This window comes from Leptonotus elevatus, chromosome 14, assembly GCF_054856555.1.
Source record: "Leptonotus elevatus isolate MCC_2025b chromosome 14, RoL_Lele_1.0, whole genome shotgun sequence".
Classification (NCBI taxonomy): Eukaryota; Metazoa; Chordata; class Actinopteri; order Syngnathiformes; family Syngnathidae; genus Leptonotus; species Leptonotus elevatus.
The window spans coordinates 12193142-12207566 of record NC_141252.1 but is presented as its reverse complement, the minus strand read 5'-3'; the positions used below and the strand labels follow the sequence as shown (position 1 = coordinate 12207566).

Genomic DNA, 14425 nt, shown 5'->3' with positions numbered 1-14425 from the left:
CAAAAAGGGATGTTTTGTTTTCCAGGTGGAAAAAAGTAAGGGAGATAATTATAACACTTTTTTTTGCAATTGCTCTAATCAGGAATCATCTAAATCTCCTTACACGTGATTAGTTTTAGTCCTTGGTCCACATGTGAATAAATCCTGTCATAAAGCAGAGGCAGAAAAAAAAAAGTGACAGGAAACATAATTTTGACATTAGAAAACCAAAATTTTTGCTCAAATTATTTTTGGGAGAACATAAAGTAGCCTGCTTTAATAACTCATTAAACGTGTATCGTGTTGTTTATGTGTCTGTTTAGCTCTATTTTATTGACATTGTGGTATAATTGTCATGTTTTGGTTCTGTGGGGTTGGGTTTTTGTTTGCTTTTGGGTGTTCATACTCTTTGTTGTTTGTGTGTTCAGTTTTGTGTTTCTTGTCTTTCCCCTCGTCCCGTTATGTGTAACCACATCCGCCTGTGTATCTTCCTTTCCGCTGCGTGTCAACCTATCAGTGCCCTCGGCCGCTTGTGTCTTCCCCAGGTGTTTCGTGTCAAGTAATTAGCAGAGGTGTACTTCGTTTGCGGGATTTGTTCAGTCAGTGTGCGTGCATTGTCTGCGTTTTGTGTGGAAGTTTGTGTGTCAAGTCTTCACCACAGCCACAGGCAAGCCATAGCCCTATCCAAATCATAGCCATTCCACAGCAAGTCAAGGCAAATCAGGTCCTGTCACGTCACGCATATTTCAGTCGTGGCGACCAGTCCAGTAACGTCACATCCAGTCATGGCGACCAGTCGTGACGACCAGTCCAGTCATGGTGACCAGTCCAGTCACGTCGCATCCAGTCTTGGCAACCAGTCCAGCCACGTCACGTCACGTCCAGTCATGGCGACCAGTCCAGTCACGTGCCGTCCAGTCATGGTTGTCTGCTCACCTTTCAACCTATGTTTCATTAAAGTACTACGCATTGCACTTGGTTTCTGTTTCACTGCCTTATTGTCCTGCATTTGGGTGCGCCATCCCTCAATCTCTCACACAACAGTAATGTTTTAACTGTTAGCGATGATAGCTAGCTTATTACTTATGCACTGAGCGATATGTAGCTACAATGTAGCATATCACTCCATGCCATTTATTATTAGACACTCGAAACGAGTTTGCAAAGTGGTTTGAACACACAAGGTCGAAAGAGCTCAAAGCAAGAGACACAAATGTCCAAAATTTTACAATTGTCCAAGGTTTCCCCTATTCACACTGCACTTAGAATACGTAGATGCACATATCCCTGTGTATAAAAAACACAAAAAGACTGGTGAAAGTGAAAGTTATAAAGTACGGATTCTAAAAACGTATCAACAGTAAAAAAGCAAAAATTATTTATTTTTTGATTGTCAGAGATTACGCGTTTAGAAAGATGACTTCACCACTTTTGCTAAGTGCAGACTTTCTTAATCACTGACAGCGTAATAAATTAGCAATTTTTGGGGCATATTAAATTAGCAATTAAAGATTATTTTGGGGTGGTATTGTGCTGCTATCGGTGTACAACAGTAACTTAGACAATATGAAGCTGGTCGTTGATGAATATTTACTAACCTTGTATGGTTTTCTTTGGAAATAAAGTGGTGGTGTAATAAGGTGCAACATGTCTCGAGACTCACAAGAGTGAAAAGACCTAAAATTGACAACCCCTTTTAAATGTATTTTTATATCAATTCTTTGCACATTTAATTTAACAACTCTGATAAAGAAGATCGGATCAGAAAAACAATAATAATAGTACAGAAACAAAGTATTTGTACTTTGGTACTTCCCATCACTATGCATGAGTGTTTATATGGAAGAGTTGTGACTTTCACAATTTTTTAAGAGCCACTCGCACCCTTATCCACCCAAGAGACCTTTGGTCAGTGTTAATTACTGCTGACTACCACGCCGTCCACCAGGAGTCCATCAAGCAGGTGGGTCTGGGCGGGGAAAAAAACGGAATACCTGTAGGGCACTGATTACATAAGCCTGTTTGGGAGGCGGCTGACAGATTGCAACCCTGGCGCAGGGCGACTTGATTGGACAGACCCGTGCGCTCGCGCACACACGAACCAGCCTCCCTTTTTTTAGTCCGCCCGCCCCGCAGCAGGAGAGCGTTGATGAGCCAAGACTGGAGGTTGATGACAAGGAGGGCACTGCGAGCCTGATTCAGCCAGTTTCGCGGGTCAACCGGGTCGAGAGCGTGAGCGTGCATGTGTGTGAGTTCATTAGTCACATTTGTGTGACTCATTTGGCTCACACCTCTCATCGCAGGTCCTCTTTTTGCACGCACAAATACAAAAGTCAAATCCCCCCAAACGGCACACGGCGAATGGCGCAGTGCTCTCGCTCTTCAATTGGCAATATTTAAATGAGCAAATTGGATTAATGTTAAATCTTGATAATGAAATCCGAAAGGAGACGAATGTGCCCTGCTGTCATGACATCTGTTATCCTCAGGCTAATGCGGTTAGACCTCACAACAATGCTTCATCATAACAAACCACATTAGGCCAAAGGTAATTGTGTTTGCTTGGTATAAGCATATCTGCGATGAGGATGAGAGGGAGGCCTCCGCTTTGGGCTGGTAGAGGGTGTGGTGACGGGGAAGTGTGGGGGACCTCTAACCAAAATAGTCTTTGTTTAACTCTAAGCTCTGGCTCCGTCTTATCGAGTTACGAAGCCGCTCCCCGCAGCTCACGCGGCCTTCCTGATGGATCCGAGTCGCGATGGCGGGAGGCAGCGTGACGGACGTTCTGACAAGAATCGGAGACGGCGAGCGGGCTAAATGCGTGTCATGTCATTTTCCCGGAGAGGTCCGGTCTCTGGTCCACAACCGTAAACAAGGCGGGCTGATTTAATCGCCCCGCCATTCGCATTATGGTAAAATGGACATTTGGAATATGAGCGGGGGACGTGAAAGGGAAGTAAATGTCACATTTGAATATAGGAAATGACAAGGTGTCTTATAAAAAAAGGAACTTTTATTGTCCGGTCGAAAAAGATTTGCACGCATTTGCATTCAGAGCACAACACAGATAAATAGAAATCTTCTGCCAAGTGAGCCATAACAGCTAAATAGCATAAATCTACTGTACATATTATACTAAAGGCGGTTCAACCCAGGTGAGCGTCCTTTTTGGTTATCCCGAGCGGGGTTGCAGAAAGTAGGTTACATGGGGTAGAACTGGGAGGCGGCCTCAGATGACTGAATCTCCACCTGAGCCATCTTGAATTGAGTGCACTGCAGCCACTTGCGCAGCGCGAAGGGGGGCGCTCCCGCCGTCTGACCTTGCAGATGCTGATGGTTCACGCGGTTCTGGATGGCTTGGAGACGCAGCTGCAGACCCGCCGACAGGTGCTGATGCAGGACGGGAAGGGAGGGCGGTTAACCAATAGAATGGTCGGAATATATTTGCTTGGATATTTAGATGATATTTACAGGGTTTGCTACCTTAAGGTTGGACTGGATCATGGGGAGCCACATTGGAATAAGCTAGGGGAAAGAATAAAGAGGGGGGGGGGGAGAAATGATTGGGTCATTTATTTGCGCTGCCTGCTTTGTATATACACAGTCAATTTTGTAGAGTACATTTTACTCTAAAAAGAGCCTATTTGGTCCCACTCTAAAACAGAGTTAAATTTACACCTATAAGAGAGCAAATTTTATTTAAAGTATGTTTAGTGCATACGAAAGAATTTGCCTATCCAATGAAAAACCTAGTAAAGATTTTTTTACACTAAATTTCGCAAGAGGAGATTTTGACTAAATTTGACCAGTTTATTTTTTATTTATTTTATAAAGCAAATTCACTCAAGGGTTGAGGAACAAACCCATAACTTCAGGTTGAAAGACAGGCAATCTACTCCCTGAGACATAACGTTTTTAGTCTTGGAAATTACCGAACAGTAGACATGACATAGCTCAGGTGGTAGAGTGGCCGTCCGTCTACCAAGCTGAATGTCGTGAGTTTTTTCCTCAACCCTTGTATATATTTTTTTAAATAAACTAGTAAAATGTACTAAAAAATATATTTTCTAAAATTTACTTAGAATTTCTGAGTGAAAAAGCTTGACTGGGTTTTTGTCATAGGATAGGCCAGTTCTCTCGTACAAAGTAAAAAAATACTTTGAGTAAAATTTACTATCTTCCGAGTGTAAATTTGACTTTGTTTAGAGTGGAACCAAATAGACGCTTTTTAAAACAAAATTTACTCCACAAAATGTCCTGTGTATGCAGGAAAATACCTTCCAGGCATGCCTGAAAAAAAAAATCCACAAATTAATGAAATAAAATAAAAAGCTCTGATACCATTTTACCAGCCTGCACAGGTGCAACCGTGTGCAGATGACTTACCCCCCTGTTATTTTTGTCTGAGAGGAACAAAAATAATGTCCCTGGGTCACTTCGACCCGGGGTGTGTTTTAGTCATCCAAATGTGTCAGAAAAGTGTATAATCCAAATTCAACACTTTGTTTTAACCACTGTGTTATGTTCAGTTCTCAGGAACAGCAATGATGTTTCTGGGTCAAAAGGACCCACAGGCGCATTTAATTATCCAGAAGTGTCAGAAACGTCTTTTTGTGTAGACACGCACTTGCTAATAACAAAGACAATACTTATTTTTTCAATTCATCATTGTGTTTGTTTCTCTTGATTAAGTAATAAGTATCAATTTGAGTTCATTCATATGAATTTAGGAAAGTCAACAAGAACTGAGTCGAATCGAATCATAATTCCAGAGAATCAAACCAAATCAAATCAGTTTTTTTGGAGAGATGAGCCCCTATTTTCATACCTTGTGGTTTTTCTTTTTACGCAATTTATTTTTCACTTGGCTCAGAAGTAACGTTGCATCTGTATTCCTTCTATTAAATCCAACAGGTTCTATGTTCTTATTTAATCCTTTACATAGTGCCCCCTGGTGTTTCGACTGGGACAACACGTAACTGAAATGTCTTGCGTTACAAGCTTCATTTGAATGAGATGTGCGGCAAGTTAGGAAAACAAGCCATAAGATTTTAAAATGTCAGTAATGACGAGTTGTTACTCTCAAAATTTCTATACATGATATTATGATATAAGTTTGTGTTTTGGGTATCTGAACAATATTTGATTAAATATAAAAAATAAAACATCAAATATTTGTTTTTATGGTTTCTCTATATTGCTTTCCTAAACGTGGGTGTCAGTGTAAATAGATATTTTTTTATTCTGATCCAAATAAGGATTGGTTTACTCTGAGGAAGAAAAAAAAATCTTGCAAACCTTGACAAAGATGGTTGAGTTGCACTCCTGCAGTGCTTCCATCAGGCTAATAACATGAAGACACACCATCTCTACCATCTGAGAGAATAAAAATAAAATAAAAAAAGTTCATCATTGTTAGAAGACTTTTCTTATGTCATATTTTCCACACTTTAAGCTTGTGAAAGGGGAGGCAAAGCACTCACCACCTTATTGTGCGCCATGAGTTGCAGGATGCTGGGTGTCACACGACTCCAGAACTCCAGGCCCGTGAGAATGGCGCCGGAAGAAAACTCTGTATGGTTCTGGTTCTGCAAAGAGGGAGCGGCGGCCGCCTGCTCGCAGTAGATGGTCCACAGCTGGGCAAACATGAAGGCGTGGAACAAAGAGCACATGTGCAGCACGGACGTCTGCGTATAGACACAAATGTAAAAGAATCCCGTGAATAAAAACAGGGCGCGATCATTAGAACGGATGCGCTGATTCATGCCAGACCTTCGACTGCTCGGGAAAGCCAATAAGGATGACAATAAGATGGTCAGCGATGTGGGAGCCGGCATCCAGAGGGATGGGCATACAGGAAGTGGAGCCCTGATGCAGGGCGCAGTGCGTGAGGGAGCCCAGAAGGAGCCAAGACAGCTGGCGCACGTGGGAGACGCATTCGATGAATTCCTTCGGGCTGCACGCAAAAACGTGACGTTGACGACATCGTTACAACATTCGCTAAATACTATTTTTTTTTACCACTTCCATCAACATTCTATCACACAACTCCTCCAATTAGTTTTTTAGGTATTTAACCCAAAAAGAAAAACTTGTGTCAAATTAAAACCTTTAAACGGAAAGGAGTTGTTTTGTGGGTTATTAATTTGACCCAAATGTTAAATATAAACTTTTTCATTTATTTAACTCCAAATGTTGGGTCAAATTAAATTAATAACCCACAAAGCAACCCAGGTTGTTTTTTTCTTTTTTTTGGTCGGGGGTGTTTTGTGGCTTATTTGACACAACTTTTTGGGCCCAATTTGGGTTATTTTTGACCCAATATTTTTTTTACCCAACTGTTTTTAGAGATCTGGTGTTTGAAATGTGTGGCCAAATGCACCAAGACCCAACTTTTTGGGGTTAATTTAATAACTCCATTGAATTGGGTCAAAAATTAATCAACCCAGCATTTTGATTTATTTAACCCAAAAAGTTGGGTCAAATTAAAATAATAACCCAGAAACACATTTTTAACCCTAACGCAAACATTTAAAAGTTAATTGCATAACCCAAAATGTTAGATATGTCCGTTTTTTTTGACCAAATTGGAATTTTGGATTCTTTTGATGATTTTAGTTGTTTTTTTTTAACCTAATTTTGGTTATTTTTGACCCAACTATATTTAGAATGCAGGTGTTGAAAATGTGTGGCCAAATGCACTTCACACTTTTCAACCTTAACTTGAAACCTTCTATTATTGGTTAAATTGTCCTGCCAAAGTCCTTAAATGGCAGACACAGCATGTCCCATTGTGAGCCAAGGACTCAACTCTTTGGGCTAATTGAATAGCCCCATTGAATAGGGTCTAAAATTAATAGACACAATATTTGGAGTTATTATAATTTTTGGGTTAAATTAAATTAATTTTTATTATGTTGTTTTTTTGACCCAACTTTTTGGGGTTAATTGAATAACACAGAAATTTAAATGTTGATTGAATAACCCAAAATGTTAGGTGCGTATATCCCTTTTTGACGCAATTTGGGCTTCTTTTTTTCCACCCAATTATTTTTGACCCGATTTGGGTTATTTTTGACCCACCTGTATTGAGAGTGCAGGTGTCCGAAATGTGCAGCCAAATGCACTTCAAACTTTAAACCTTTAACTAGTGGTTCAATTGTCCTGCTAATGTCCTTTAATGGCAGGCACAGCATGTCCCATTATGCGTCTCACCCTTGTTGCATGGTGGAGGGAGGATGGTAAAGCCAGGGCAGATAACGGACCACAGCTTTGTTGTCACGGTGATTGCCTTTGCTGATCTCCATGGCGACCACTTGCGCCAAGCCCACTTTCAGGTTCCCTCCGAAGGTGTCCTCGTGCAGCGGCTGGCAGCAAGCCTTCATGTGACTCTGAAGGACATGTTGAAAGAGGGCACAGTAAGCTCTGCCACTAATAGTGCTCTGGTGATGCAAAAGAAGACTCACCTTGAGTTTGGTCAGCGTGTGCATGTCTGCAATGAAGTCCAGGAGCTCACTTATGTATTGTCTCATGCATTCCATTGCTGCTGTTGTGCACTGTGAAAAAGGGGCGCACTTTTTATTTTTAGGGCCGTCTTTACTCCAGCTGCTGATTCTAATAAGGTTCTTAGTAAAATCTCACCCCGGGCAATGTAGCGATCATGTGCTTTTGGATGATGGTGGATTCTGCTAGCCGTGTGCCGATATCTGCACAAATGAACTAACAAAAAAAAAACACCACAGTGCAGCAAGTTTCAACATACATGTCAGTGTGAAAATCAACTTTTTGCCGTGCTTTTTACCTGGACCAGCAGTAACAAGTTTGTGTCAGGCAGCGGGGATTTGAACTTGAGAGCTTGAAGCAGCTCCAGCACCACAATGCGCGACATGTAGAACTTATCTCGCTCCTGGATGTGAAGAGATAAGAGAAGGGAGTAAATGTACTGATGCAGCAAGACTGCCTTTTTCTATTATCGCTCTCCCTTACTCATGCTGCGAGGAGAGCATAAACTCACGCGGCTGAATAGAGGGGGAAGGACAGGCGGCGAAAGGGTGGGAGGGAGCCAAAGAATAGACAGACAATAGTGAGGCTGAGGAGTAGATTTAGGCCAGTTCGGATCTCTCCTCCCCGAGTCCCAGGCAGCTCAGATGAGGCTGTCAGGCTGCCTTCTCCCTCCCCGAGGACAGGCTGCTCTCTTTGTTCATCCCTTCCACACAAAGCCCAGCTGCCTGTTTACAAACCACACTGTCATCTCCTGGCTTCCACGTTTGCCTCCCTTTCTTGGTGCCATCGTGTTTGCTTATGTTGGCCGCATGCTCCCAAGGAATGTAAAGCCATTCGCTTTGAAGTGGACACAGCCATGTTGTCACATCCCCACAAAAAAAAATGGCGACTAGAGCTCAGACTTAGTGAAAAATCTAAGATTGATTGGAAGAGTGGATACGCTGTCGACTGAATGCAAAACAAAAGGTAGATTAACAAAAGCAACCCTTTCAGACTTTTTTTTTCTAGCGTTAAAGACTCTCTTGCATAAAAATTGCCATTCAAGGGCGGCTCATAAATGCTGAACAGCAAGTTTATTTTTGTGCATTTTTTTCCCACAAAAACTTAAAATGCTAATTATTATTGAATAAAAAAATTATTCACATTATATAAGAATACAAAAACACAAAGAGGGCACAAAATGCTAATTATTATTTTTATTATTATTATTATCAAGGTACTATATTTGTCCTGCATATCATTTCAAATCCGCCCCCCCAAAAATATTAGGCCTATTCACTTTGCAGTATAGGGCAGTATGGCGTAAGCGCAACTAAGCCATGTCTGCCATGTAGTAGTGAATGGTAATATTACAACTTATTAACATATATACAGATTTTTTTTCAGTATTTTTAAAATATTTTGTGTATTTTCCAGTAATTTTCCACCCCATTTTTCTAGTAATTTCCTCCCATTTCCACCCATTTGTCCCGTAAACGCATAATGAGTGCTTATCAGCGTTTTTTTTTGTTTTTTTTTAAACAATTTTATAAATTTGTAAACAAATAAAAATATATACATAAAAAATAAAAAATAAATGGTGAAGGGCTGATAAAGGGGCCACTCAGAGTTTGACCAGGGGCCACGTGCAGCCCACGGGCCGCCAGTTGCCAACCCTGCCACATGTTTATTCTTAAAAATTCAGAATTTTCATTACCATAAAAAGGCTGCTATTTTAACACACCCACTGTGTTTATTTTCTATATCCACTGTATGTGCGGTTTGTGCACGGCCACACTTAAACTCTCTAAATTAAAACTTAATGGAGCATGTCAAGCTCAGTAAATAGAACCTCACAGGCCTTGTAACAGCAGAATCCACTGATGCATACTATAGCAACTTCAATAAAATAAAAAAATAAAAATAAAAAAATGATTAAAAAAAAAAATGATTAAAAAAAAGATTTAAAAAAAATCCATTTACTAATTTAAAATCTGACCTCCAACGACAGAAGAAATGAGTTGAGAACATTTCCCAGAAATCGCCTTTAAAAAAATTCATAAATAAAAAATAGCATAGGACAGGTTCCAAGAGTAATTGTTGATAGTGACTCTGGGTTTTGAAAAGCGGATATTGTATGGTGAGGAATTGAAGCGGGTGTAGAAAATCAATACTGCAGGAGACATAAAGCATGCACTGTTGACAGTGGCGGAGGATTGAAGATCCTCGGGGCCAAAAGGTGTAGACGAGTCTGGCTGGCAACTCCGTCTGAGGCTGCGCCTCAGGAAACCGCCACAGACTCGTAGTCCTATAGCACACCAACCAATCATGTTAATCAATACTGGCTGATTGCCTACTTAATCACGTGTGATGCAAGGCCACATTTCTGGCTGTCTGGGGAGTCAGGGAAGTCGCGCAGCACCAAAAGAATGATGACCGAAAAGGCCTGCGAAACAACACAACTCAACATTTTTGAGCGCCGGTAATTTGTTTAAAAGGTTCAACTCTTTAGATGGAGTTGCGGCTCACAATAGCTCTTTCATTGTGTCATCAGAAAAATAATGGTAGGCGATTGGACTCTGATCTGTTTCTTACAGCATCCTTTTGGAGAAATGGGCAACGACAGACTAAATCGATCATGGAGGATAAATGATCCTATCCCGTTTCAGAGAGGCAGCAGAAACACAAACATGGCACCAGTTGTTTTGCTCAAAGAGTCACTGATACCAACGACTCAGATTGTGCCAGTAATAACAAGATCATCAAAAGGAAGGCTAGTTCTTCACAATCCAGAGTAATGTGTTATGACTGTGTTTTGGGTTGGGTCACGGGGTCATTGAACTGTTACGGTCCTGTATCATGTTGTCCCTTATGATGAGAAGGTATCTGTCTAATTTTGTCGAGTCATTTTTATTTTCTAGTTACTATACAGTTGCTAGAAGAGGTATTAGTCAGTCTTATTTTGTCTGGTCATTTTTATTTCGTAGTCGCTATACAGTTGCTATGAGAGGTATCAGTCTTAATTTGTCTGGTCTTGTATGATGTCGTCCCTTATGAAGATGTGGAATTTGTCAGTCACATTTTGTCTATTCATTTTTATACAGTTGATATGGGAGGGATCTTATTTTGTTTGATCCCGTATGAGGTAGTCCTTTATGATGATAATGTTTGATGATGATGTGTTAGCCACTTTTAGTTTGTCTAGTCTGATGCAAATGTCCCTTATTATGCGAATGAGAGTCAGTTACTATGCACTCTTTTTTTTTTTATCATATAGGCCTTCGTTCTGTCATATAGAATTGTGCCTTGCCCTAACTGGAGTTTCTGAGTAACACTTTTGTCAGTATGCCGAGGTTTTTCTCAGCATGTTGAGGTTTCCCATCCGTACTCTACTGTGGTTACTTTGGTTTACTTTTCAGTTCAGCATCCAGCCTGCTCAAGACTCTTAGTCAAGGTTTCTCCATCAAGTGGTTTCTTCAAGGCCATTTGAGTCCAACACTTCTTTCTGTTGTTGCTTTGTATTTTTTTTCTGTTTTTACTTTGTATTTTTTTCTGTTGTTACTTTGTATTTTTTTTTGTTTATAAAGAGTTTTCAACTTTGGTGTCCTGTCTACGTTTGGGTCCAAATTCCTCACGTGACATAATGTACCTTGTTGAATGCTTTGTAGCAGAGACCACACAGCTCCACAAGGTAGGAAAGGCTGAAGATGCCATACTGGATGACGAAGCTCAGCAGCTTGGAGAAAGGCTCCAGAAGGCTCTGAGGGACACAGGAGGTTAGATGTTAAAGGCCAGGATTTGGATAAATTAGCTTCCCCCAAATCTTCTCCGGGCTTACCCGAGTTGCATTTGTGGTTGGAATTTTCAGAAGGCAAATTATAATCCTCAAACTGGAATCCATGGGGCACTAGGGCACAGACAGATTGAAAAAGCTTTAACGTCGAGACTTTTCTAAGTCCAAAAGTTCATGCAACTTATTCACCATGATGTATAATCATAACATTGGATCAAATTCATGTGGTGATAAAAAGATTAGGGACACTTTAATTTGACCTCCAAGGTCAAACGCGGCAGAGTCAAATCAATTACAATCTCGAGACTCAGCCCTATTGGAGCTGACAAGTGCGCAGCTCCATGCTTTCTCCCGAGCCATAATCACATCAAAGCATATCAGGCGCAGGGCTAAGTGAGCCGTGGCGTCGATGGCTACCTTCAGAGGAAGCACAGAGGGCAGTTTAGTGAGGAAGGTCTGGAATTGGTTGCAGATGGTGGTCCACAGGTTGCTTGGGGAGTCCATGGGGAGGGCCTCCATGAAGGTAGCAATGTTATCCAGGCAGTGCAGCATAGTGCCTCCTGCTGGCAGACTCTTCTTGTTGTTCAACCCCTGCCGGGGAGAACGCAAAGGCATAAAGCGCAACTGTGTTATATAATGGCATTCTATAAGCGTGGAGATATTTCCATTTAACTGATCGTTCAGTTCTGATCAATCACAACGCTCAGGACTGCAGCAGCGGATTTAGGACACCGAAGCACAGATTATTGCTCGCACGGGGTCCCACGCCTCGCTGGGCTTTTATCTGTGTCATTTATTTAGCCCCGGCAATAACAATCAAGTGGTGCAGTTGTGCAGGGTAATAAGGCAGGTTCTCTTGAATACCCTGAGGAATCATTGTTTTAAATGGGCTTATGCTGCCTACACGGAACCAAAGGGGCCTCAAATGCTTTGACAAGAGCTCCTCCTGCTGGTTACAAGACGAATGAGGAGAAAGCTCACCTCCAGCAGCATATTGAGCGCAGCAACAGAACTCAGCTCATTAAAATCGATCAGCGAGGAGGCAAGCGTCCGAAGAAAACTTCCATCTGCAAAAAAAAAAAAAAAAGCAGAAAACTGAACTTTTAGGGTTTTTTTGCTCTGTAAGGTTTCAAATGAATTGGAAGTGGTAGGAGTTGACCTTTTATGTTGCTTTGGAAGAGTTGTGGCAAAATGCCATTTGGAGCCAGCTGGTGGAACATACAGCGGAGGAACTGCTTGGCTACACCTGCAACATTCCCTGGAATCAACATGCTGCAAAGCACAAGGGGGCGGGGGTCATGTGAATGATTCAAGTCATCATCTATGGGAAACGTGGATATCGAGTGTGACAGCTTCATGTCATACCTCTCAGCTTGTCCGGAAAAATTTGCACTGGATGCCAGCCTGAAAGAAGTCAAAGCAGTGGATTAGACTCCAGAAATGAATCATGCATGCGTCCTTGAGGGTTAGTTATGAAACTTCATCTAAGTGCAGCGTGGATGTAGGTTGCAGGGAGGGGGGGGGGGGGAGCTGCTCTACCTGCCCACAGACTGCATGATGTCCAAGAGCATAGGAGCAGCCAGATCAGGGCTGAGGTGGACGAACATGGAAAGCACCACCACCGCGAGGCCCAGGGTCTCTTCGTCATATTCTTCCAGGACAGCCGCACAGTCCCGACACCTAAAATGTCACAACACACATTTCTCCATCAGTAGCTGTCACTAAGCTTTTGATCTTATTAAGTTGTTCCTCCCTCTGCCTTCCAGTGGGCGCTTCTGCTTTCTTAGCTGTAAATTAGGCTGCTGTATTTCACAATTTTAATCCAGTACCTTATAGCAGTTAAGGATCTAATTACTGCATCTGAAAGCAATTTAAATGTCTATATAACTATTTTACATAGCACTTGTCCACATGATCTATCTATCTATCTATTATCCATCCATCCATCCATACTTGTGACAGTGGCCGATACCAGTATTGGCCGCCCTTCTTGTGGCCATTTTATGATCAGGAACCAGAAATAAAAAATTGGGTAAATAGAAAATTGTCGTTAATTTCGATGCAATTTTAAGGAAAAATGCTATTTTGATATGTAAGTCTTTCTTTAAAATTAATTGTCATTGGGTTTTTTTGGGGGGGGGTTTGATGTATCAAAAGTATTAGTGATAGTCCTAATTTGTATCGATTACTACTCAAGATTAAGTTCACTTACTGGTATCAATCTGGGGGGAAAAAAAAGTTGTGTCAAACATCCCTGCTATAAAGAATGTGAATCCGAAAATGTATTCATTCACCTGTCAGACATTAAAGTTGGCTGCTCATCAATGAATTCTTCAGGTGCAGGGACGAACATGCTAACTGTGCTCGGTGCAGAAAGCAGACTGGTCTTTGTTGGACCTGCAATATAATAAGGGGAAAAAACATTCTAAAAAAAAAGAATAACAAAACCGAAGTTGTTGGGGTTACTGCGGTTGATGCAATGGCTGACCTGTGTCCCAGGTGCTGATGTTGTGCGGTGCACTGGACTGATGCTCCAGCTGCCTCTTCATCAGTTGGCTCATGGTCAGTGCGCCCAGAGAACCTCGCTTCACCTGCCGGTACTGAGCTGAAGGTCACACACAAACAAATACACTCACATTCACGCTGCTGTTCAAGTATCCATGCAGGCAGATTGCGTGTGTGCTGATATGGAAAATGAATGCTTCAAGGACGATAAAACAGATGGTGAATCCGAGTAATAATGAAAACTCGTAAATTTGCGACAAATTTCACTAATAAAGTGGAAAATTTGTGAGCCGATACTTTTGTCAGATATTAACCGTAAAATTGTTAAGCATTCACACTTTGAAGCGTTGGGTACTGCCAGCGACAGATGCCTCGCGGAGGATCAAGCATTTAAGTTAATTTGTTAAAATATATATTTACTTGTAGATTGATGTTTCCAGAATTATAACTTACACATTCATATTATTATTATTTTTTGTACAAGTAGCTAATATAATGTGTCGAATCTGCTGTTCTCAGTCATTCCCTTGTATTTACCTAATGTATGCTAGCTTTTGATTGGTTAGTGTTAGTCAGCTGATAGGGGGTCAGGAGGTGTTGTTGCTCTAGCTGCCGTGTGTGACGAGTAAGAAGAAATCCGTCTCCATCCTGTCTTTTCATTTAATA

The 14425-nt window shown here is 41.4% G+C and overlaps 1 protein-coding gene across 3 annotated transcripts in view; it reads right to left on the bottom strand.

The window, feature by feature from the left end:
* Window positions 1-2974: 2974 nt before the first annotated feature.
* The window catches only part of unc79 (unc-79 homolog, NALCN channel complex subunit), a 43376-nt gene continuing 31925 nt past the window's right edge, over window positions 2975-14425 (bottom strand). For 2 of the 3 annotated variants that reach the window (XM_086094574.1, XM_086094577.1), the window contains exons 34-51: window positions 13743-13859; window positions 13549-13651; window positions 12794-12934; window positions 12620-12658; window positions 12414-12526; window positions 12236-12321; window positions 11672-11845; window positions 11300-11368; window positions 11111-11221; window positions 7781-7885; window positions 7621-7698; window positions 7446-7535; window positions 7195-7370; window positions 5752-5935; window positions 5463-5666; window positions 5278-5355; window positions 3463-3504; window positions 2975-3369 (exon numbers count right to left, since the gene is read on the bottom strand). In XM_086094574.1, coding sequence (XP_085950700.1) covers window positions 3181-3369; window positions 3463-3504; window positions 5278-5355; window positions 5463-5666; window positions 5752-5935; window positions 7195-7370; window positions 7446-7535; window positions 7621-7698; window positions 7781-7885; window positions 11111-11221; window positions 11300-11368; window positions 11672-11845; window positions 12236-12321; window positions 12414-12526; window positions 12620-12658; window positions 12794-12934; window positions 13549-13651; window positions 13743-13859 — 2099 coding nt within the window. In that variant the 3' untranslated portion in view covers window positions 2975-3180. The remainder of the gene's footprint in view (window positions 3370-3462; window positions 3505-5277; window positions 5356-5462; window positions 5667-5751; window positions 5936-7194; window positions 7371-7445; window positions 7536-7620; window positions 7699-7780; window positions 7886-11110; window positions 11222-11299; window positions 11369-11671; window positions 11846-12235; window positions 12322-12413; window positions 12527-12619; window positions 12659-12793; window positions 12935-13548; window positions 13652-13742; window positions 13860-14425) is intronic. The other variant, XM_086094575.1, reaches the window with a different exon arrangement.